The 21,541-nt window shown below is 44.5% G+C and overlaps 1 protein-coding gene across 2 annotated transcripts in view; it reads left to right on the top strand.

The window, feature by feature from the left end:
• The window catches only part of LOC138259004 (musculoskeletal embryonic nuclear protein 1-like), a 287,666-nt gene that overhangs the window by 219,678 nt on the left and 46,447 nt on the right, over positions 1 to 21,541 (top strand). The window contains exon 1 of one of the 2 annotated variants that reach the window (XM_069206381.1): positions 19,348 to 19,474. The exons of the other annotated variant lie outside the window; for it this stretch is intronic. Coding sequence (XP_069062482.1) covers positions 19,460 to 19,474 — 15 coding nt within the window. The 5' untranslated portion in view covers positions 19,348 to 19,459. Of the gene's footprint in view, positions 1 to 19,347; positions 19,475 to 21,541 lie in introns of those variants that run through there. 2 annotated transcript variants of the gene reach the window in all.

Here is a 21,541-nt window from a genome sequence, read left to right as displayed (position 1 = left end):
ACTATCAGTGACAGGGAATCCCTTCCCTGTCACTGATAGGGGTCTTCCCTGCCCCCCCCTTCCTCCCCTGGTATCCCCCACACCCTGCCTCTCCAGACCCCCCCTTCACACATGCAGACCTCGATTCACACACACATCCACACACACTTCCACACACACTTACATACAGGCACACACACAGCACAGCATACACGCACTCACACATCCATATATGCACACGCAACACACACCTGCATTCACGCACGCACAGACATACACACACCCCCACACACAACACAAACCACCCCACCTCCCGTGTCGGAGCACCTGACTTATCTTTTGTGAGGGGTTCCTCTGGCAGGGGACGGGACAGGGCGCTGCTGCCAGCAGCAGCGTCTGCTAGCAGAACACCGCCAGCCCGTATCATGTGTCATGATAAGGTTGGCGGTGGCTGTCGCCTAGGCGGTAGGCGGTATATACCGTCAATGTTTTAATGAGGGCCATATTATGGCCATTTTCCATGGATTTAAAAACTGCTCAGTGTCATCAAGGGAGCCAGGGTAGGCGGTATGCTAAGGGTCATCAGAGTGCATATAGCACCAACGATGCACTCTTGTTTATGCCAGCAGACTTTACTCAAAACTAGAATCATGTGCTAGAAAACTGGGGCAGGCCGCAAAGACATCTTCCACAAAGAGAGAATCCGCTACGAGGCATTAGATCTCTGCCTGCAATAGCTGCTTCGTCTTTTGTAGTGAGAACCAACACTTGCTTGCATCAGTGTAGGGGAAAAAGGGTCCATTTTATAATGGAAGTGGGATACAATAAATGAGATCCAGGAAAGATGAACAAAATGTTTTAAAAAACAGTCTGAATGTCACTGTAAGCGAAAGGTAACTCATTACATCACTGCATGAGAAGAACTAAACTCGATGGACGGAATGCCTGAGTCAGTCCTCACACAATGCATAATAGAGCCTTTTCAATTTGCCAACAGTTCAAATATTCTCACAGTTCAATTCTTGCGCAGTCAGTCCTGGAAATCTCATAGCAGCGGTTTCGTGGATTTTTTCATTCAGACCAGTTAATGTATTTATTTATTTGAATTCCCTAAAGCAACAACATACAACTCATTCTTTCCAAATTCAATTCATTTTCATAAATAGACATATAACTGCAGCTCTTTACAATTGTTGTAACGATTTTGAAATAATGACATCTTACTAGAAAGTAAATCCTGTTAAATGTAAGTGCATAGGACAATAATTGTAAACGTTTTGTTGGCCTTGGGCTACACACATTCCTTTTGTATATTCCTTGAGATGCAAATCAACTTGGCTGTACCATAATTAATTATTCCTACTTCTGCACTTTTACCAAAGTTTAAAACATCGTTAAACTATTTAGTTTTATGTGTTAAAATTATTGTTTCAGTCTAAACATCTATTCTCTGTTTAGGGGTGAGGGGGTATCACCCAGAGCTATAACCATAGTGGAATTTTGCCATCCACAATTCCGAGTGTCCCTGGGCCCAGAATGATCAGATCCACAAACTCTAGGTCCCAAACTTTTTGGTGTGAGATACCAGCAAGATTCGCAGATTCCAGTTCTCTGGTATCTCTGCACCAAAAACCAGCCATCTTATAATAAGGCCTTCAGCAGAGTAAACAAAACAACGTAAACAGAACAACGTAACATTTTTTCAGTACCATTTAGCTGACATTCCATTGTGGAAGCATTATAAATAATAAACATAAACCCATAGTTCTGCCCCATGCAAAATCCTACGTGTTTTAGCCCTAAATAGCACTCCCTTTTCAAACAATATCCTTCCACCCTACAGTTCTCTATGAACAAATAGGCCAACCAATGCGTTTGACACTATACAGATGCTTTTCAATATCTGGGCTGGTCGTATTATGCTTCCATTGTAGGCTGTTCCAAGTTGTCATGCTCACTGATAAAATGGGAAACCCTTCTGAATGTTATGTTACCTGCCAATGATTATTATGCTGCACTCGTCTTCATTAGCCTCTAACGTCTTCTGTTCACATTGTCTAAAAATATGTCAGCAAATCTAAAAAAAAAACACTCCTTGGCAACAAAAGCACATCAGTGTTAAAAAAAGCAAATAAACACTCTATCAACTGACCAATCAGGATGAGTAGGCAGCAAATGCTTTTCAAGGCCAATAATAAACTTACATTATATCCATTAATGCCACAAATAGACCCCTGTCTTATTCCTATAAACCATCGGCTGATTCCCTGCTACTGCCTTAGCACACGCTGGCAGAGTATAAAAGATAACTAGCCTCAATTAAATATTGAGGACAACCTCTTCAAGAGTTTGAAACCCTCAAATGGAAAGAATCCATTTCTCTCGTGCATCTTGTATTGTTGGAGATAGGGACAAGGCAGCTGTCTTGCGATTAAGCATGAATTTCTTCTTCTGAGCTTGATAGGAGGGATGCATCTGAAGTGAAACCTCCACTCAAAAGTAAGAACTAGCTGAGTACCATCTGCACATATGTGGTAACCTACTCCCTTGCTTCCAATACGTAATGGAAAGGTGTGATGTAGATATTGAAGTGCACAGGGAGTTATACAAACCCAATGCAGCTCGAGATAGCATTTACCCCATACCTAACGAGCTGAAAAGTCTGTCAGCCAAAAAAAGAATAAGTATAAGCTTAAATGAAGCCAAAATCATAGCATCCTGATCTGGTTCAAGAGAGTATGATTGTCTATGGTGTTATAAGTGGTCGAGAGACCAAATAGTTCTGAAGGTGCTGGCAACTTCTCACCTGCCATCTTGAAAATCCTCTTCCACAAATCCATCAGGATACAAATCTATTGAAGAGATTATCTGGTGTGTGAATACTCCATTAAGCAAAGGATGGGTGAGCTCCAGTGGAGTGACACCAGCTGGCAGTAAACGTACGCAGTGGCAAAGTACCATATCTGATATGCAAATATAGCTTTCGAACCTGAGATAGTTCAACTTTGTTTAAAAAAAGGTTTGGCTTGTAGATATCCTCAAACTGCAAGAATGAATCTGTCAAGGAGCCCGGGGTTGGCCTAGCCACAGCAATTCTCTTGTTGTGCTCTTTGACACTCCTACTGATGGCTGCCTTTGTGATAAAGGGAGAGGCCCTCCACTAGGGTTGTCCCACAACCTTTCATTCCCCGTCTTCCTCAGGGTCTCCTTAACTTTTTAACCTGGGTGAGGTCACCTGATCTGGGGAGACTAAGAATCTCTTCCATCACTTGTCGATAAGAATACAGCTCAGGAGTAGTCCAGACTCTTCTCTAGTACAGGATAGGTCTGGTAGCAATCTTTTCTGAAATTAGAGTAATCCCAAGATCCAACCTTATGGATAGCAGAGAGGTACTGACAGGAACTCTCAACAGCTGCCTCAGAAATACATTTTCTAAAATCTCTAAGGCATTAACATTTGTATAACCCCACAATTCTGTGCCATATAAGGCGGCACCTAATACTTGGTGAGTATAAATTTGAATCATGGGAGACATTTGTTTTGAGTGAGAGCGCCGGTGAACTTTCATTAATCCCCCCAGTGTAATGCTCCAGTTTAAGCCCAATCCATGTGCTCATGAAGGCTGATCCTGTAATATTCAAATGTTTTGACCTGCTTTAGAGTGACCCCTTTTAAAGAGGGATTTTCTTGAGTTGTGTGAGAAGGGTTGAACACCATGTACACCATGTAGGTAGTTTTTGCTATGTTAATTTCTATCCCCCTTTGGTTGCAAAAGCGGCTACATTTGTCTAGAATTTTCTGAATCCCCATTGGTGACTTAGACAGAAGGAGAGTGTCCTCTGCAGATATTAATGCTGGCACCTTCATGCTAGCTAGTTTCGGGGCATCTTTCTCACACAAATTCAGAGAGGCAATTGAACCACTGACAAATAGCTTAAAAAGTGGTAGAGCAAAAAAGCAGCCATGCCTGACTCCTCGGTTGATAGGGAAGGCGTGTCAAGCACTAACCTGTTTGTCCTACGGAGACCCAATGCTGACCCAAGTTGCTTGTTCCCAACTCCATCTTGATGTTGCGTGCCTCCCACATACTTGTACGTGATTGGCACAGTAATGTTCCGGGGAAAGGGGATGGATGAGAGAGAGAAAAAGACGACGTCGCCTGGCAGCTCAGGATGGCTAGTGGTGGTCTACAAAGAGCAGATAACTCCTGTGATGAATTAAACATTAGTCAAATAACACTTTTCATGTAACCGATATACTAAAACTACTCTTCGCCAATTCCCACAAACTAGGTGTACCTGTCAGGGTCCCCTTTGTTGCTTTTGATGGCTCTCCCCTCTCTCTAGGGGTCTTCAAGAAACCGTATGGAACCTGCAAAGAGATACAATGTTTAGCCTTCTATACTATTTACATGTAGTCCCGCCTTGTTCCAAAGTCAATGTGGCCCCACTGGAAGACCTACGTAAAGTGTTTCAGAAATTCAGTGTATGTCTTGCTCTTTGGGTCTTGATGAGACTTTCCAAAGCACAGTCACACTCACAATCATAGACATATAACAGGCGATAAAGAATGAAAATCAGTTCTTAAGTATTTAGATTTCTCAGATATTCAGGGATTAATCAGTGCAGCGTGTTAGTACTGGAAGAAACATAGTTTGTGTTTAACCACAAGGAGAGCATAGGGTTAATATACTAAAGCTCACTTTTGTATGTAATTGGTGTCATCACAGTTACATCACAGTGACAAATGAACATGGAAATAACAGACCTTTGATTCACGTTTTGAAACTAGTGTGTGCCAAGCAATGAGTGTTCTTTTACATAGGCTATGATTATTATCACAAAAATGCTACATAAAACAAACATTTTCATAGTAAATAGTTAAAATAACAATTGTCCAACACGCACTCAAATCTGTACTGTCATTGCAAGCTAACAACAATGAGCGTTTTTATTCGGCAGACGGCAAATATTCAAGTAATCAAGACACTGATAACATGCCGTTCTAGTGCATGCTGCCCGTCTGAACATCCCGCAATCAACTATCAAAGGTGACCAGTAAGAAGCCTTTCAAGTGCTTGCAGTGCGTTACCGCCTTTTATGGTGCTAATCTTCTTGATCTCTTTTTTTCTAGGATTGGCATCAGCGATGCTGAGATGTGCAATAGACAATCCAGGAACAAGCACAGAGGAGCAGAGAATCCCACTCTGCATCTGAAGACCTCTGACAGCAAGCAATCACCTCAAGACTGGTGTGGCTTTCAATACCTGCTGTACCTGGTCACACCCAGTCTGAGTCACCTGGTCACACCCAGTCTGAGTCATGAGACTGCTGTACCTGGCCACGCCCACACTGAGTCATGAGGATGCCACAAGCTCAGGCAACAAGTTGACACGTGCCCCAGATGCCTAAACAAGCATTGGATCAAGTTAACATTTCTCAAAGGCAACAACAATCATTGGCCTGTGCAAGGGCAGGTGATTTGCTAAGGGGCACACTTTAGTAAATGCCAGATGTGGGTTCTGGAGCATATTTGGGTTTGCAAGCCTGACAAAGGGTCTGTCACCTCAACCAATTGTCCACATCTAACCTGTGTGTAATTATGATCATGGACCCTCACTATGATAGCAAGTTGGCACACCGGGACTCCCATGTCATGTAACACTTTCCACAGCCTCTGCCTAGGTACCAGTTCAAAGGCTGCACGTAGGTGTATGAGCACTACATACATTCTTCCAACCTCCATGGCAACAGTTTTCCAAATTAATAACTGGATCCTAAATACTTGATCTATGGTTGATTTAGGCTCCTGAAAGCCCGCTTGCCAGCGAGTTAAGATATCGTTTGCTGCAATCCACTCCTGCAATCTTTCTAAGTGCCCTTTTTGTTAATGGGTATGATTTTGGCACCTGCTCAGGACGAGAGACATCCCTTTTATAACAGCATTGAATAATAAGACAAAGTATGGTCCCCAAATATCAGGTTCTGCCTGGGAAAGGCCACCAGGGATCTTATTGAGTCCTGGTGCCCTGTTTGTGACAATTTTCTTCATGGCCCTCCTTACATCAGGGCTTGAGATGACAGGGCATCTCTCACAGCCACTGGCTTCCCTTAAGACATCCATGATAGGACACCTAACCTCCAATGGTGGAGCACTAGTTTCTGCTACTGGGGAATATAACCCAGAGAAGTGTGTCATCCATGCCTCTGCTGCAATGTTGTTTTCCATCAGTGCATCTCCATCCTTGTTCCCAGCTGCCACTATGTTCCAGAATGTATGCAAGTAAGCTCTCCGATATTTCTAAATCCCACTCCAGCTTCGCTCGATCCTGAGCCTTTTTATATGCTGCCTTTCTTTCTTGTATTGCTTTTCTATCCTGCGATTTGTTCACAGCTATTAAAGCGAATTTAGCTAATTTACAAGATTTGTTAAACCAGAAAGGTAGACCTTTCCTATTTCCCACAGATTTACATTCTACAAGGAAAAATATCTTAAGAGACTTGAACAATTGCTTGTTAGTTTCTACAAATCCTGACCAAACATACTGGCTAGTGCAAGTCGAGGTCAAGGTTAATTAAGTTAGCCAGGGAGCCCCACCCGTCCATAAATTAACCCTTCTCGCACCTGGTAGAGGGCCATTACACTCCATTTGATTTTTCACCGATTGGCTGTCAGTCGAAGTCTATTAACAAAGGAATCATTGTATGCCAATACTGATAAGTTTCAAAAACAAGAACTCAGTCTTTGTGGTCGCTGTCATGCCTGGGCTTAACTGACATGTCAATGATGTAGGGTCCTAATCTTACATCTACCAATATGTAATCTAGCAGACCAGTACTCTGCACACAATTAATTTTTGCCTCCCTCCCCTATCCAACAGGGTTCTCGCATTACACACCAGGAAGCTCTGATTAAGGACCAAGGCGTTCATTTGCAAGGCCAAAAGGGCCATTTTCTTAATGGTGGAATTGTCACATCTGGAATGGACAAGACTCTGTCTTCCTCCTGCACGCAGTCATTTAAATTAACATCCAGAGGCTCAAACTGGCAGTCGAAGTCTCCCCCTACTAATTTAAGGGCACCTTCAGGCAAGCTAGCCAAGTGGGTGGAGAGTACATAAATGGGATGTGATTCCTGTCTGCTTCCTGCCAGACTCAAGTAGACATTATATACATAGATGTCTAAATTGATGGGGAATATAAGGAGTACACCTATCAGGTCCTCTGAGGCTATAACAACCTCTTCAGCCGTGCACCCAAAGGCAGATCTAAACCAGATAGTAAGGCCTCCTGAGGGTCTACGCCAACCCCTTGTCACTGCGTTCATGCTAAAAATGGCATAACCTGCTTGATAGGGCTGTTTGGTTAGCCAGGTCTCTTGAAAGAGACATAGGTCAAAAGGGTCAATAAATCTGATAAATCCAGGCACTAAATCCTGCGACATTCAACAAGAGTAGCTTAATTAAGGGATAGGACTGAACTCCTGACACTTCCCAAGCCCTCTCTCTGCAGTTCTCCCTCTGGGCTCTCAATAGTTTGGGTGCTAGGTCCTGGGCACCATCTATTGATTCCCTTTCTCCTCCTGGGTTGCCACTAGTGCTAGCACGGGACCTAATTGGGATCATAAATGGAGCCATACTATGTGCCTCCTATGTCACCGGAACATCTAGGTTTTTAGTCAAACCCAGAACAACCCCACCCGAGGGAACAACTTTGGCATTGGGTGTCTATTTCTAATGTAGTACTAATCAAGGATTCACCTAGGGGCCCATGGTGATGGCCCACTGGGAGCTCATCCCTAACAGCCTGTTGCTCTAAATGCAGTCCATTAGCAATCCCCTCATAGACTTCCCCGGATTTGCAACCCCCTTCCAAGTTTCCCACCCTATGGCAGTTGCACTCTAAGCCCCTAGCAACATTCAGTCAGTCAAGTCCTGCAAGCTACTCAAATTGTTTCTGAGAGGGAATGTTATAAATCACCCTTGGGTATTGCAGAGCACATACTTGATCAGAAAGGGAATTATACAGGGGATGTAAAGAAAGATCATTATCAAGGAGAGTAGGTTTGTAAAAAATAGACCAGAGGTAAAAGAGCAATTTTTATTCCTTTTTCCCGATTCGCTGCATGGTCAAGGTGCAGCTTTTGCACCAGTCTTTGAAAGGAATAATAATGCAATACCCTGGTTGGCCTGCCAGTACCGCCTCAACCCACCCCACCCTTCACACAAACAGATCTTATAGGCCATGGCCATGAGGAAGTTCTTGGTTCTAAGTAGCCAGTTCAGTGTCTTATTGGCGAGCTCCTAGTACGATTCTCTCTGGTTGGCACGCAACTGAGGGACCCCACCAAAATTGCCATGTATGGACAAGAGGCAGGAGGCAAGTTGATAACAGGAAGGTTGCGGTTTGGGGGCAGACCACCGCACCAAATGGACCCCTTATTGTTTCCTTGCTGCCGGGGCTGCCCCTCCTGTGATCTGCCTTCTGAGGAACCACCTTGTAGTAACGGGCAGTGCCATGCTGCACCAGGGGTGAAGGTACTGAGTCTGCATCATCACAATTTCAGATAGAGCAAGAGGGGGCGATATTGTGATAGTTTTATGGGTCTTTTAATCCTTTGGAAAATGGCCCTCTCTGAAGGGTCACCCCAAACTTTTTTGCCTTCCTCCTCTTTTTCTGACCTCATTTTTGTTGGCTTAAGGACTCTGGGCACTTTAACACTGCCAACAAGTACTAATGTGCATGTGCTCTCCCCCTAAGACATGGTAATATTAGCTCATATCCAACTGGCTTATTTACTTTACTTGTAAGTCCCTAGTAAAGTGCACTACATGTGCCCAGGGACTGTGAATTAAATGCTACTAGTGGGCCTGCAACACTGATTGTGCCACCCAAATAAGTAGCCCTTAACCATGTCCCATGCCTGCCATATCACAGCCTGTGTGTGCGCTTTCACTGTCACTTCGACTTGGCATTTGAAACTACTTATCAAGACGTAAACTCCACTTTTAGTTTATATAAGTCACCTCTAAGGTAGGCCTTAGGTAGCTGTGATCTAAGGTGGCTCTTTAAGCATCATTGAGCAGTCAGACCCGATATGAGTTGTATGTTTTACGCCGTTTTTATTTTATGATTATGTCCAGCAAAAAACAACAGTGACAAGTTAACCGGAGGTTCTTTCTTCTTTTCCAGGTTCCAAGGGAGGATGTCTAAATGCGGTTCCCTCGACAAAAACACAGTAAGTGCAGAGAGGTGTCACTGCAGTTCAATAACTTGTTTTACTGCCACGTTAGATCCTCATGTGCTTGGTTAGGTTCATATTAACATGAATGCACAGTGTAAGGTGAGAAAAGAGAAAAAAAACATGCTTCAGAAGGGCTCCTTCCCTTTATGGAATGCTCCTAAGCAGAGAAAAAACAATACGCCTAAAAGAAATTTAACCAGAATCACTCTGGTTGTGCCCTCCTCACTTCGCGAATGCCTTATTAGTGATGTAGTTTAGCAGTCAGTATTTGTCCCCAGCCCCACACTTGGCCACACACCTGAGTTAGCACCGCTCCTCCTGAAGCATGGCTGGGAGATTCTGCTTGTTGGCAGGGCCCTTCACTGGTTGTCTCTCGTATCTGCTTGGACTGCTCTCCTACCCTCATGTCACCTCTCAAATCGATTCTGCGGCTTTGGTCTACTCAGCATTGTTGTGTCTCAGTGCTGGCTGAAGCTCCACTTGCCGCCGCATCCTCAGGGTCCTCAGTGTGGTTCCGCCTCCTGTCGCCAGGACAACTCAAGTACGGGATCCTCCTCTCCTTTACTATCCGGGGTCGCCATATGGAAGCAGTCCTCTGGCCCCGCCCCTCTTGACGAAGCAAATCCTCTCTTAAAAGCATAAGAATTTTCCTGCGAAGGAGAAGATGTATGCATGTGGGGTGAAGAAGGGAAATACTGCAGGCGCTCAGTCATCTGGTGACAGTAGCCCATAGGGCAGGATGCTATGTAACTAAAAGGCAGGACATATACTTATACGTTTTACATGTCCTGGTAGTGAAAAACTCCCAAAGTCATTTTTCACTATTGTGAAGCCTGCTCCTCTTATAGGTCTGCTTTGGAAATTCCCTTATATACTTTTTAAGTGGTGATTTCTGATCTGAAAGGAGTGGTGTTGTCATGTTTGGTATGGTTGGAATGATAGTGAGAATTCCTGCTTACTGGGGAAGTTGGATTTAACATTACTATTTTAGAAATGCCACTTTTAGAAAGTAGGCATTTCTCTGCACTCACTGCTTTCTCTGCCTTACAGCCTGTCTCCAATCCACATCTGGTTGACAGCTCCCCTTGTCTATTCCACCCAGACAGCCATAAACACAGGACACTCAGCTGCATCTGCATTCATCTGCATACTGATGGGTCTTCCTTGGCAGGAAGGGTGGGGGACTCTCACATTTCAAAGGCTAGTGGCCTGACCTCACATAAAGGACTGATAACCCCACACATATTTCCTGGCAGACAGGACTGGGTTGAAAGGGGAACTGGTGCACTTCAAACCCACTCTTTGAAGTCTCTTCTACTCCAAAGGCACATTTTGCTACATATACTAAGTCTGTGAACCCCTCAAATCAGACACTTCTGGAGATGTAACTTGATCCTGTCAGGACGGCAGTGCTGCTCAAAGGACTCAACTGGACTGCTTTTCTGGAAGAACTACTCTTCTGCTTATTGTGATGCTGCCTGTTGCTTCCTGACTCTGCTGGAAGGAGTTTGTCTTTCCCCCACAAGTGATCTTCTAGGGCTTGGACTGAGCTTGCCTCCTTTTGAGAAGTCTTAGAGACATCAAACACTTCATCTGCCAGCACATGGGCTCTCTTGCTAAGAGTCCTTACTTGTTAAGTGGTGTCAAATCCAATTCCTGGGCCCTTGACTGTGAGTTGTGGTGAATCAAAGAAGAAACCAGTGCACCTATACCTAGGACGACTTTACCGGCGCCGCACCCTGACTCCGCACAGCCTACACCAGAGCCGTGTTCCTCGCAGACTGCGACCTTCATCGCAGGCCCAATGCCACTGCAGCACGTCCAAAGTCCCACCACAGTGTGAGTCCAGAGTGCTGTGTCACCAACAAATTGCCTTCTAGGTTAAGCCTGCCTGCTCTGTGCCAAGCTACTGGAGGTTGAGCACAGGATAATTTAGGTTGTGTTGTGACTTACCCTGACTAGGATTGTGGTCCCTACTTTGGCAGGAGGCATACCTTGGCCAACTAGAGACCCAATTTCTAACATGATCCTCCTAAAATTGCGGGATCGGATACCTGCTCGGGCCCTCGCTTGGAGGCACACCAGTATAGGGGAAGAGCTTGACCTTAATTGCTAGCTCCTCCATTTTTAGATCTGACAGCCTTGGGGTGGTCACCCCTAACTTTTTACCTGCCTCACTCCACTTTTTGGACAATGTTTTTGCTGGTTGTAGGACTGCTAACCAGTGCTAAAGTGCATATGCTCTCTCCCTTTAAACATGATGACATTGGATCATACCCAAATGGATTATATAATTTATTTATAAGTCCCTAGTGAAGTGCACTATATGTGCCCAGGGCCTGTAGATTAAATGTTACTAGTGGACCTGTAGCACTGATTGTGCCACCCACTTAAGTAGCCCCTTAAACATGTCTTAGGCCTGCCATTGCAAGAGCTGTATATGCAGTTTCACTGCCAATTCGACTTGGCGTTTAAAAGTACTTGCCAAGCCTAAAACTCCCCTTTTTCCACATATGTCACCCCTAAGGTAGGCCCTAGTGAACCCATAGGGCAGGGTGCTGTGTAGACAAAAGGCAGGACATGTACCTGTGTAGTTTACATGTCCTGGTAGTGTAAAACGCCTACATTTGTTTTGCACTGCTGTGAGGCCTGCTCCTTCCATAGGCTAACATTAGGGCTACTCTCATATACTGTTTGAGTGGTAGCTTCTGATCTGAAAGGAGTAGGAATGTCAAATTTAGTATGGCCTGAATGGTAATACAAAATCCTGCTGACTGGTGAAGTTGGATTTAATATTACTATTTTAGAAAATGCCTCTTTTAGAAAGTGAGCATTTCTCTGCACTTAAATCCTTCTGTGCCTTACAATCCACATCTGGCTAGGTTCAGTTGGCAGCTCACTTGTGCATTCACTCAGACAAACCCCAAACACAGGATGCTCAGCCTCACTTGCATTCATCTGCATATTGAATGGGTCTTCCTGGGCTGGGAGGGTGGGAGGCCTGACACGTACATGTCCAAGGACAGTAGCCTGCCCTCACACAAAGGACTGCCACACCCCCTACTGGGACCTTGGCAGACAGGATTGAACTGAAAGGGGACCTTGTGCACTTCTAAGCCACTCTTTGAAGTCTCCCACACTTCAAAGGCACATTTGGGTATTTAAACAGGGCCCTCTGCCCCTACCAACTTAGACACTTTCTGGAGAAGAAACCCTGTACCTGTAACCTGCCAAAAAGAACTGCCTGGCTGCCCAAAGGACTCATCTGACTGCTTTCTGAGAAGGACTGATGCCTTGCTGTTGCCCTGCTACCTTGCTGCTCTCTGGCTGTGCTGGAAAGTGCTCTCCAAGGGCTTGGATAGAGCTTGCCTCCTGTTCCCTGAAGTCTCAGGACCAAAAAGACTTAATTCCTGCAAGAAGAAATCTCAGTGCAGCGAAAATCGACACAAAGCCTGCCAGAAATGACACACAGCCTGCACCGCGGTGAGAAAATCACTGCACGCCAAACCGGAATGATGCAGCCCGACTTCGCTAGGAGAAGATCAACACAGCACCAGTGTAGCGACCAGAAGTTCGATGCGCGTCCAACTGGGTCGATGCAGAGCCGAGCTGGAACAACGCAGCCCGACTTCCTGAGGGGAATCAACGCAGCGCCTGCTGTGCGGTACAATTTTCCACGCAACACCCACCGGATCGATGCAGCCCCTGTGACTTCATCCTGCCAGCGCCAGATTTCAATGCATCATCCCGGGGGAGGCCGTAAACCCCGCAACCCACAGAGGACCCAAGACCGAGTGCCGAAAATCAACGCAAAGCCATCCCTGCGTGGAAAATAAACGACGCATCGCCGTCTGTGGCCTGAGAAATCAACGCATACCTCCTGTTTTCCACGCATCTCCTCTTCTGCGGTTCCTTGTGGAGATTTTGAATGCGAACCAGGTACTTTGTGCTTGCAAGAGACATTTGTTGCTTTTAAGAAACTAAAGACACTTTATATCATTTCTACGGTGATATTTTTAACATATACTTATTGCATCTTATTTGTTTTGACCTGCATTTATCCAGATAAATATTATAAATTTTTCTAATCACTGTGTGGTGTATTTTTGTGGTGTTCTACTGTGTTATTGCATGATTTATTGCAGAAATACTTTACACATTGCCTTCTAAGTTAAGCCTAACTGCTCAGTGCCAAGCTACCAGAGGGTGGGCACAGGATAATTTGGATTGTGTGTCACTCACCCTGACTAGAGTGAGGGTCCTTGCTTGGACGGGGATAACCTGACTGCTAACCAAAGTCCCCATTTCATACACATCATTTGGGCCACCCAAGTGGGTTGGCAAATTCCCTTCCCGGTGTGTTGCTAAGATAAAAAACATCCATTAGGCTTTTCAATAGGAAATCAGCTACCCATATCAATATGTCCAGGGCTTTTTGGTTGTATAGGGGGATTGGTTGAGCTCCTCATGGCATACCACAGATGAGGGCAAGCTCATCCGGGCCGAAGGTGGTACCCCACCATTTACATTATGGGTGACAGTGGGAGCACTTATAGCAGTGAGTCTATCCAAATTAGGATTTGTGGGGTGTGGAGGATCAGGCTAGAACCCAAGGATAACCATCTTTTAGTCAATTTAATCTCTGTTGTAATTACCCCCAAGGCCCTCTGCAGCATTTGGTCTATTGATGTGGTTTTAGGAGGCGAGGAAGGTACCGTGGCCCCCAACACATATCCTCTTGCCCATGATGCCTGAGCTAGATAGGCAGTGGCGCACTAGTAAATTTAAGTGTGGATGGTAGAGCAATTATGCTCAGCCGGACAACAAAATGCAGCCTTTTATGAGACTTGATGATAGAAGCTTTTTTAGGGCACAAACCACAATTTTGGAACAGTAATGAAAAGATGCACTCACCCTGAGCACAGGGTAAATGTCAGAGAGATGGCCCAGCCTTGCTTCCTCTGGTGCAGACGGGCCGGTTCTTGGCCTGTGCGTGTCCCGCACCTCCGGGTCTGTGCTGCCTTTTACCCTGCCGCGGCGATGAGTGGCACCTGTTGTTGGGGGCAGTGCACCTCAAGCGATGTGTCTGCCCCCTGCTGGTGCATGTTGGTGTGCCCCTTTCCCAGGCAGGTGATAGCAGCAGAGTTTGCCCCTGAACATTGCCACCATAGTAAATCAGCTAGTTCCTGTTCACAAGTCCCCACGGAGCTTAAGCGTGCCCCGCACAGCAGGGACTGTGCTGCCTTTTATCCTGCCACAGCAATGAGTAGCACCTGTTGTTGGGCACAGTGCACCTTAGGCACTGTCGGCATGCCCACCCAGGCAGGTGATGTCAGCACAGTTTACATTTTAGATAAAAGAAAAATATTCAGTCCCTTTGATTTGTTTTTATTAAAGACTTTAATCTTATAAAGTATTTCACAGTTCACTGAACACACAATTCCTTTGAACCTTCATTGCCACTAATGCTAGTAAAAAGTTTGCTATTGTATACATTGTCACTCCAAGTTAATATGATCCTAAAATAAGTGAAGTACAGCACAAATTTTTCTTCACAGATATTAAGGACCCCCCAGTGCTTAATTTGTAAAACAATAGGTTTTAGGGCCCAAAGGTTTGATCAGAATCCCATAGTATGACCATCAGGGTGCTGAATACCAAACCTGTGTAGTCTTAACTCTGCTTCTTGCCTCTTTCATCCACCACCAGACACACCCCGGCCCTTTATTTCCCTCTTGTAGGTTATTTCTCTCTTTAATATCTGTCTTCCACTTCCTCTTCATTTCCCCCTTTCATATTTTTCCCTGTCTTGCTGTGGATGAAAGCTGCTTGAGGAATAATAAGTGCCAGTCCCCAAAAATTATATCTGGTTGGCCCAACCTACAACCAAAAACTAGTTAAGCACTGAATGCCTCAATACTGTTTGCATGCACTCCAGGTGGCAGTTACAACTGCAGGTACACCAATGATGACTTGTGATATTTACCTGATGCACAAACCTTTGCTGTTTAGTTGCAAAATGTCACCAGTTTTTACCAAGGGAAATGTTTGTGCCCAAAAAGCATGGGTTCTGGTAATTATTGCAAAAGGTTTACTCCTGATTCAGGTGAAAACAAGAGTTTGCCTCGGTCTTGGAATGAAAATCTCAGACATTGGTCCAAAATGAAATGCATGGAAAATCAGTTCCATAGCATTGGTGGTATGGGCCCTGGTGCAAGACGGGAAAATTTGCTCCATACCCCCTGTTTGCATAGTAAAAAACTGCTATAATTGGGGCCCAATTGGCCCCTAATGCACTTGTGCCACTGCACTGGGTACAAAACCAATATTTGTGCCTGTGTGGAAAATCCTTTGTTTTCTAGAGGAATAGCTACATTTCTAGGAGAACACACGGGTGGATTTTCCTTCACTTCCACAATAGTATGCTGTTGGGCCTGGCCCTTTCTGCAAGGTCACCGTGGTGAACATGGTAAAATGGGCATAACCTGATTGGTCTGTTTCATTTACTTACACGTCCCTGTTATATGGTAAAGCACTTATTGTGACACTCACTAAAGTAGCACTGTAAAACCTGTCTGAGGCTGCCATTGCAGCCTGTGTGTACAATTTTAGAACTGCCATTTTGACTTGACAAATTAAACCTTTTGTCAGACCTAAACCTTCCTTTTTAATACTTACAAGTCATCCCTGAGGTAGATCCTAGAGACTCATAAGGTTGAGTGGATGGTATTTTAAAATTAGGACCTGTGTACTTAAGTTTTGCATGTCCTGGAAGTGGAAATCATGCAAGGTCTTCTTTTCACTGTTGCAAGGCTAGCCTCCAATAGACTAAAGCTAGGTCACTTTATTATTATTTTCAGAAAGAGATAACTTAATCTTCGGAACAGCTAGAGAAATACTTCTTCCGCTCATTTGCATTGTAATTTGAAATCCTTTTTAAAGGTAACAGTAAGGTTTTAACTTATTATTTTGAAAATGCCAATTTTAGAATGTTGGCATTTTTCTGCTCAAACCAAACGTGCCTTTCTGCCAGTGTCCAGTAGCACATGAATGTTAATGACTTTCCTTTGGTGTAATGTGTATTATATTCAAATAGGGGATAAAAAGGCCTTGGGTGTGGGGGAGGGTGTTCCTCTCCTGAGCAGGATGTCTTGTGGGGTGGATGGTTGTTCCCAGCCCATTCGGGAGCTTCAAAGAGTAGCATGAGAGCTGTACCCAGCCCCTGCTTAACTTCTGAATATGCCTGCCCTGTCACTTGCAAATCATACTTGGGCATGCCTGTCCTTTGCTTCACTAGCCAGGCTAGACCCAGACACAGAGAAAATAACTGGCTACAACCAGTTTAGGGTTTGACAAAGCTGGGTGTCCACCCACCCACAGGCTGGCACTGGGCATAAACGTGGCAACCCTGGAACCTCTCATCAGAACACTCCTTGATCTGTGGAGACTCATTAGAAGGGATTCCCTGATCTTTGAAGCCCAAAGAAAGACTGGACCTACTTGCCTTGAACCGCGGGCCCTAAAATGGACTGCTAGGGTCAGTTGACTGACCTCCTGTTTAATCTACAGAGACTCAACAAGATACTAGAACCCTTTGCAGCTTACTAGCACCAAATGGACCCTGATGCTGGGCTCTGCTGGAGTGAGTGCTAACCCCCAAGACATGCAGGAAACTTGGTGGGATTAGAGTATACTCCTTCATCCTTAAAACTGCAAGAACTGGACTCCAAATGAAGAACCCAGGTACTCTACAGGTCTTGTTGTCTTTGTCTAAAAGAACTCGCCCAGTCTCCTCGTGGAAGGACATGTCTGAGACCAATGCATAAGCAGCATCTGACTGCTGATGAGACCTTACTGGATACAGACATCGGACATACCCACACTGAGCATCTCACATCAACAACGGCCACCCAGGTTTTCTGGCCAATTGGAAGTTCCAATGGTCAGCCAGCTCTTAGCACTAACAAAACCTGCCCTGTAGTCATTGCCAATGCAAAGTTTTAATCTAGGCATAGGACTTCAGCAACCCACCATCGACAAGCCCCTTTCTGGATCGAGCCCTCAGTCCTACCCACTGACAACCTTTTTGACGAGAGCTTCTCATCTGAAAATTGGACTAAGTAATAGAGTAAACTTTTCCACTGGGATCAACCTGGTCCTTGTATCCAAACCGTGCTTCATGGTGGTTGGCCATACCTTTTGATTTTGACCCAGTGTAGCATGACCGGATAAAAACAATTGACGCTTTGTGCTTTTTGGTGCTTTTTCTGCTGAAAACTTGTAAAATTCATATCTCTGGTTCTATGGTAATTGGTCATTTCAGTAAGTGATAACATCAGCTTGGGAACAGCTGGCTAAATCTGTTGTTTTGGTGTCATGTTATTTATTAAAACATACTCTATTTTTCAACTGGTTTTGGATGTTTTTCTGTTTTGTTTTCACTTTATTACTGTTTGAGTGCTGCACAAACACTTTACGCTTTGCCTCTATGTTAAACCTGACTGCTTTTGGACATATTACTAGAGGGTTAAACACAGGTTTATTTCATCACTGTTGTGGTTCACACTGACAAGGACTGTGTTTATAACTTGAGTGGGGGTTTCACCTTTCTCAACTAGTAACCCAATTTCTTACAGATGCTGTTGAAAATGTCTACCCCCTGGATTAAGCACTTCCCCTGGCCACCAGATGATTTTTATCTATAACCTGACTCTGACTGCATCACATAGACTTCTTGCTAGTCTTCTCACTCTTTCTGTGAATGAAGGCTTTCGTAACCCATTATAATACGCTAATAAAATGCATTTTGGTGAACTATCCTAGTTTTGATCCGAATGAACCACCAGCCCTGACACTTTATTTTCCCATCCACCAGTGTACCAAAGATGATTTTTTGACTACTCTGAGGACCACCGCAAGAAGAGAACCTAGAGGAACCTGTCTCTTTTCATTCTACAAGAAAAACTGGTAACTCACTTAAGAGAAATTATTGCATGTCAGTTCCAGGTGTAGAACTTCCAAAGGAATTCCTAAAGCATCTCGCTAGCGAAACGCATGCGCAAGCGCATGTGACGCAGGCTCGACCCTAAAAAACGGTGGGTATTTCAAGCAATGGAGAAGCAGTTGGAGGGAAACAACAGGGAGTAAATCGGCGGGGAGGGGAAAAAAGCATATGAGGGAGAGGAACGCGGAAGGCACGAGAGAAGCTAGAGCGAGAAAGGAACCTTGAAGCATAGTGGAGGGAGGGACATTGCTAGGGAGAAGCACACAGGTGAGAGAGCGTGCAACACAGAGCGCGGGGTGGGTATTTGTCAGAGTGCAGAAGCACACAAGGGAGAGAGCTGGAAAACAAAAAAGATTTGCACTCTAAAAAATACCAGCACATACATAGTCAGATTTAAGATACCTCTTAATTTGGCCTAATATCTAAAAGTACACAACCGTAGAATATTGAAAATTCTGATTATTTCCCATGTTTAGGCTTACGGTGGGACAAGGCTACGACATCGATCGGATGAAACCTAAATAGGCCACATCCATTTAACTACCAACAGCCGCAAGAGCACAGAACTGTCATCTGTCGTAATTGTTTATGACTCGATGAAACCAAAGTGAAGGCGAATGTTCCCTCACTGGAAAGTCTTAATACATCACCTCGCTCGGCTGAGTTCCCAGCAGCAACTAGCTGAGATCACATCATATGGCACGGATACGTCCAAGTCTGCCAGGAAGTGCCCAGTGCACTATTGCAATCATTGGAACAATAGAAGTCGAACCCTCTTTCCAGATTGTGAGGTAACAAAGCTCAGGGGTCTGCTTGGAAGTGCCATTTGCACACGAGACAGCAGACACCGGGAGGTCCTGAACAAAGTACTGCTTTCAGTTATAAATAGAGGAGCACCAGCTAGTCGAGCTTCTGCAGTGGGAGGAGTGGGCATAGCCGAGCCTGGGGCATCAAATGTTTGCGCCAGACTACAGCTGTCTATCTTTGTCAAGGCAGAGTTTATCAGCCCAAACCACAGGGCCTAAAGTCACTGCTAATAATAAACCGCTTGGTAATAGCAGGGCCTGCCTGTGATTCACTGCGGGAATCAGAAAAGCATCCTGCGATACATTTGATGCTAAGCAGATGGCAGTATATAAGCCGGGAGCTGACAGGCGCGGTCACACTCAGCGCGCGGACCTGTCTGCAGAGGGACTATTTCAGCAAGTGGATTGGTACTGGAGTGACTGGACATGTCGGAGCCTCAGGTATGGGCTGATACGGGCACTTCTTGGGGGAACTAACTTTTTAAGATACACCTAGCTATAGGAGTTATCGTGTCCCGGACGTTTCTCGTGCTGGTTGTGTTTGTGTAAAATTAGTTAACACAAACAGACTCGTAAACTTATCGGGCATTATTTGACAAGTTTGCACTATCAGAATCAAATGCTAAATACCAGGAAGAAAACAAAATCCATTATCAGGCTTTTTTTTCTGCTACCCCTCAGTAAACTTTAACCAACATCTAAATGACGAACTTCGAGACCCGGTCGCTGTACATTCCTTTGGTACCTGACGCATCGTTTCACACAAGACACACTTCCCATGCTTGTATCACTGGGGGAGTGTAAAGACCCTGTGAAAACACACGTAAACAAACACGGGTACTTCTGTGATTACAATTACTCTTTTTGAAAAACATTCAAATCATATATTTGCGCAAAAAGTATGCTAAGTCCACCTTTATCTTGAATGATTGCTGCATGGCGCGTTTCATACGTGATTTGAACACGCACCTGCGCGCGCACTCACGCAACACACTGCCACTCACTGTCTCTTAAACCGTGCATTTTACCATCTAAATCGATAGGTTTTAGGCTCGTAATGTTAAATACATAAAATTAACCAGTGGTGACCAGTCGCCATTACCAACAGTAGTTCAGTCTGGGATCCTCTGTAGCATGTCCTACTCTCCCCATATCGTGAGGAGCGCAATGAAGAGGCCTCTGTACAGCATGAACGCTATATAAAAAAAATACAGATAGCGTTTTAAAAAATATTAAGTTAAATGTTAATGTCAACCAGCTTCGCTGTAACTTCTTTGTGCTAGTTGTTACACGTAGACTGAGTGGAAACAATAATGTTAATTTGTTCGTCAAATAATTTCCATCTATTTGAGAACTTATCTAAGCACTTGTAATAAGGAATGCCACTTTTTTTAAAAAGTATTTCGTAAGTTGAAATGTCTCCCGTTGTTTTGAATTTGCACAGCCCAGTAGATAGGGTGGACTTTATTAAGAAAGGGATAGGCAAGTTGAGCTTTTATGAAGAGTTAACACATTTTTGATGTTTAAAATTAAGTGTCCAGTTAATGCTAGGCCAGATCAAAAACACAATGGCTGAAAATATCTCTCAATGTGTTCTACGGGAAAGTCTCCTGCATGGTATATAGGCACGAACTCTTGCCTCGAGTGCTTGATTTCATAGGTATCTTGTATACTGGCTTTGGCCCTAGCATCTCACTAGTCCAGCATGTGCTCAGAGAGAGTTCTGTCCTTGAATATGTGAAGTCCAGGACCTGTTCTGTGACCTGAAGGTGGGCATCAAACATGCCCTCCTAGTGGACACAGGACTACTGTCCCGTTCCTGGGTTTAGCCATAATACGTTGGTGACAAGATACTGTGTTTTGTGAACATATAACAGACAAGACCTTTTTAAAGGAGTCATTGAGAGTGTGGCTTTCTGAACCCTTCTTGTGTAAAGTGCCATTGCTACTTGAAACGCAGTAACCTTCGCTGAAATTGTGTATAAAGTTTGAGTATGTGTGTATATACATTATGCATGTAGTACATATGTGGTCATAGTACTCAGTGTAATTCTGTGTACTGAAGCCAGTAGAATTCATTTTAAGCCCTGGTTTGGCTTGGCACAAGATGGAAAAACGAAGAAAAGCTTCCCCAGACAGTAGAAGCAAATTGCCTCCATTCCTATGACTGGATAAAGGAGATCTAGATTCTGACATGAGGAAGATGGAGACAGAGCCATCTTTAGAAATTCCATTAAGACCTTGTTAGCAAGGGGCTGATGATTAGTTCTTCCTGAAAACTGCTATTTGGTAGATGGTAGCAGTGAAGCGTGGCACTGCAGTTTCTGTTATTCAAGGCAAGGAAGTTTCTAGGTCAGCCTAGCATTTTGTTTGTCCCTTATTACCTCTTCGGAGAGACAGATGACAGCCTAAACCTCACACTCAATTGTGCCTATGTTGTGGGTGCTCCAGCTTAGAAACATCCCTACTGCTACCTGTTGCAAGATGCATTACTTTACACAGCTACTG

Source organism: Pleurodeles waltl, chromosome 9 (assembly GCF_031143425.1).
Source record: "Pleurodeles waltl isolate 20211129_DDA chromosome 9, aPleWal1.hap1.20221129, whole genome shotgun sequence".
NCBI classification, from domain to species: domain Eukaryota; kingdom Metazoa; phylum Chordata; class Amphibia; order Caudata; family Salamandridae; genus Pleurodeles; species Pleurodeles waltl.
This window is presented reverse-complemented; position numbering and strand designations above follow the sequence as displayed.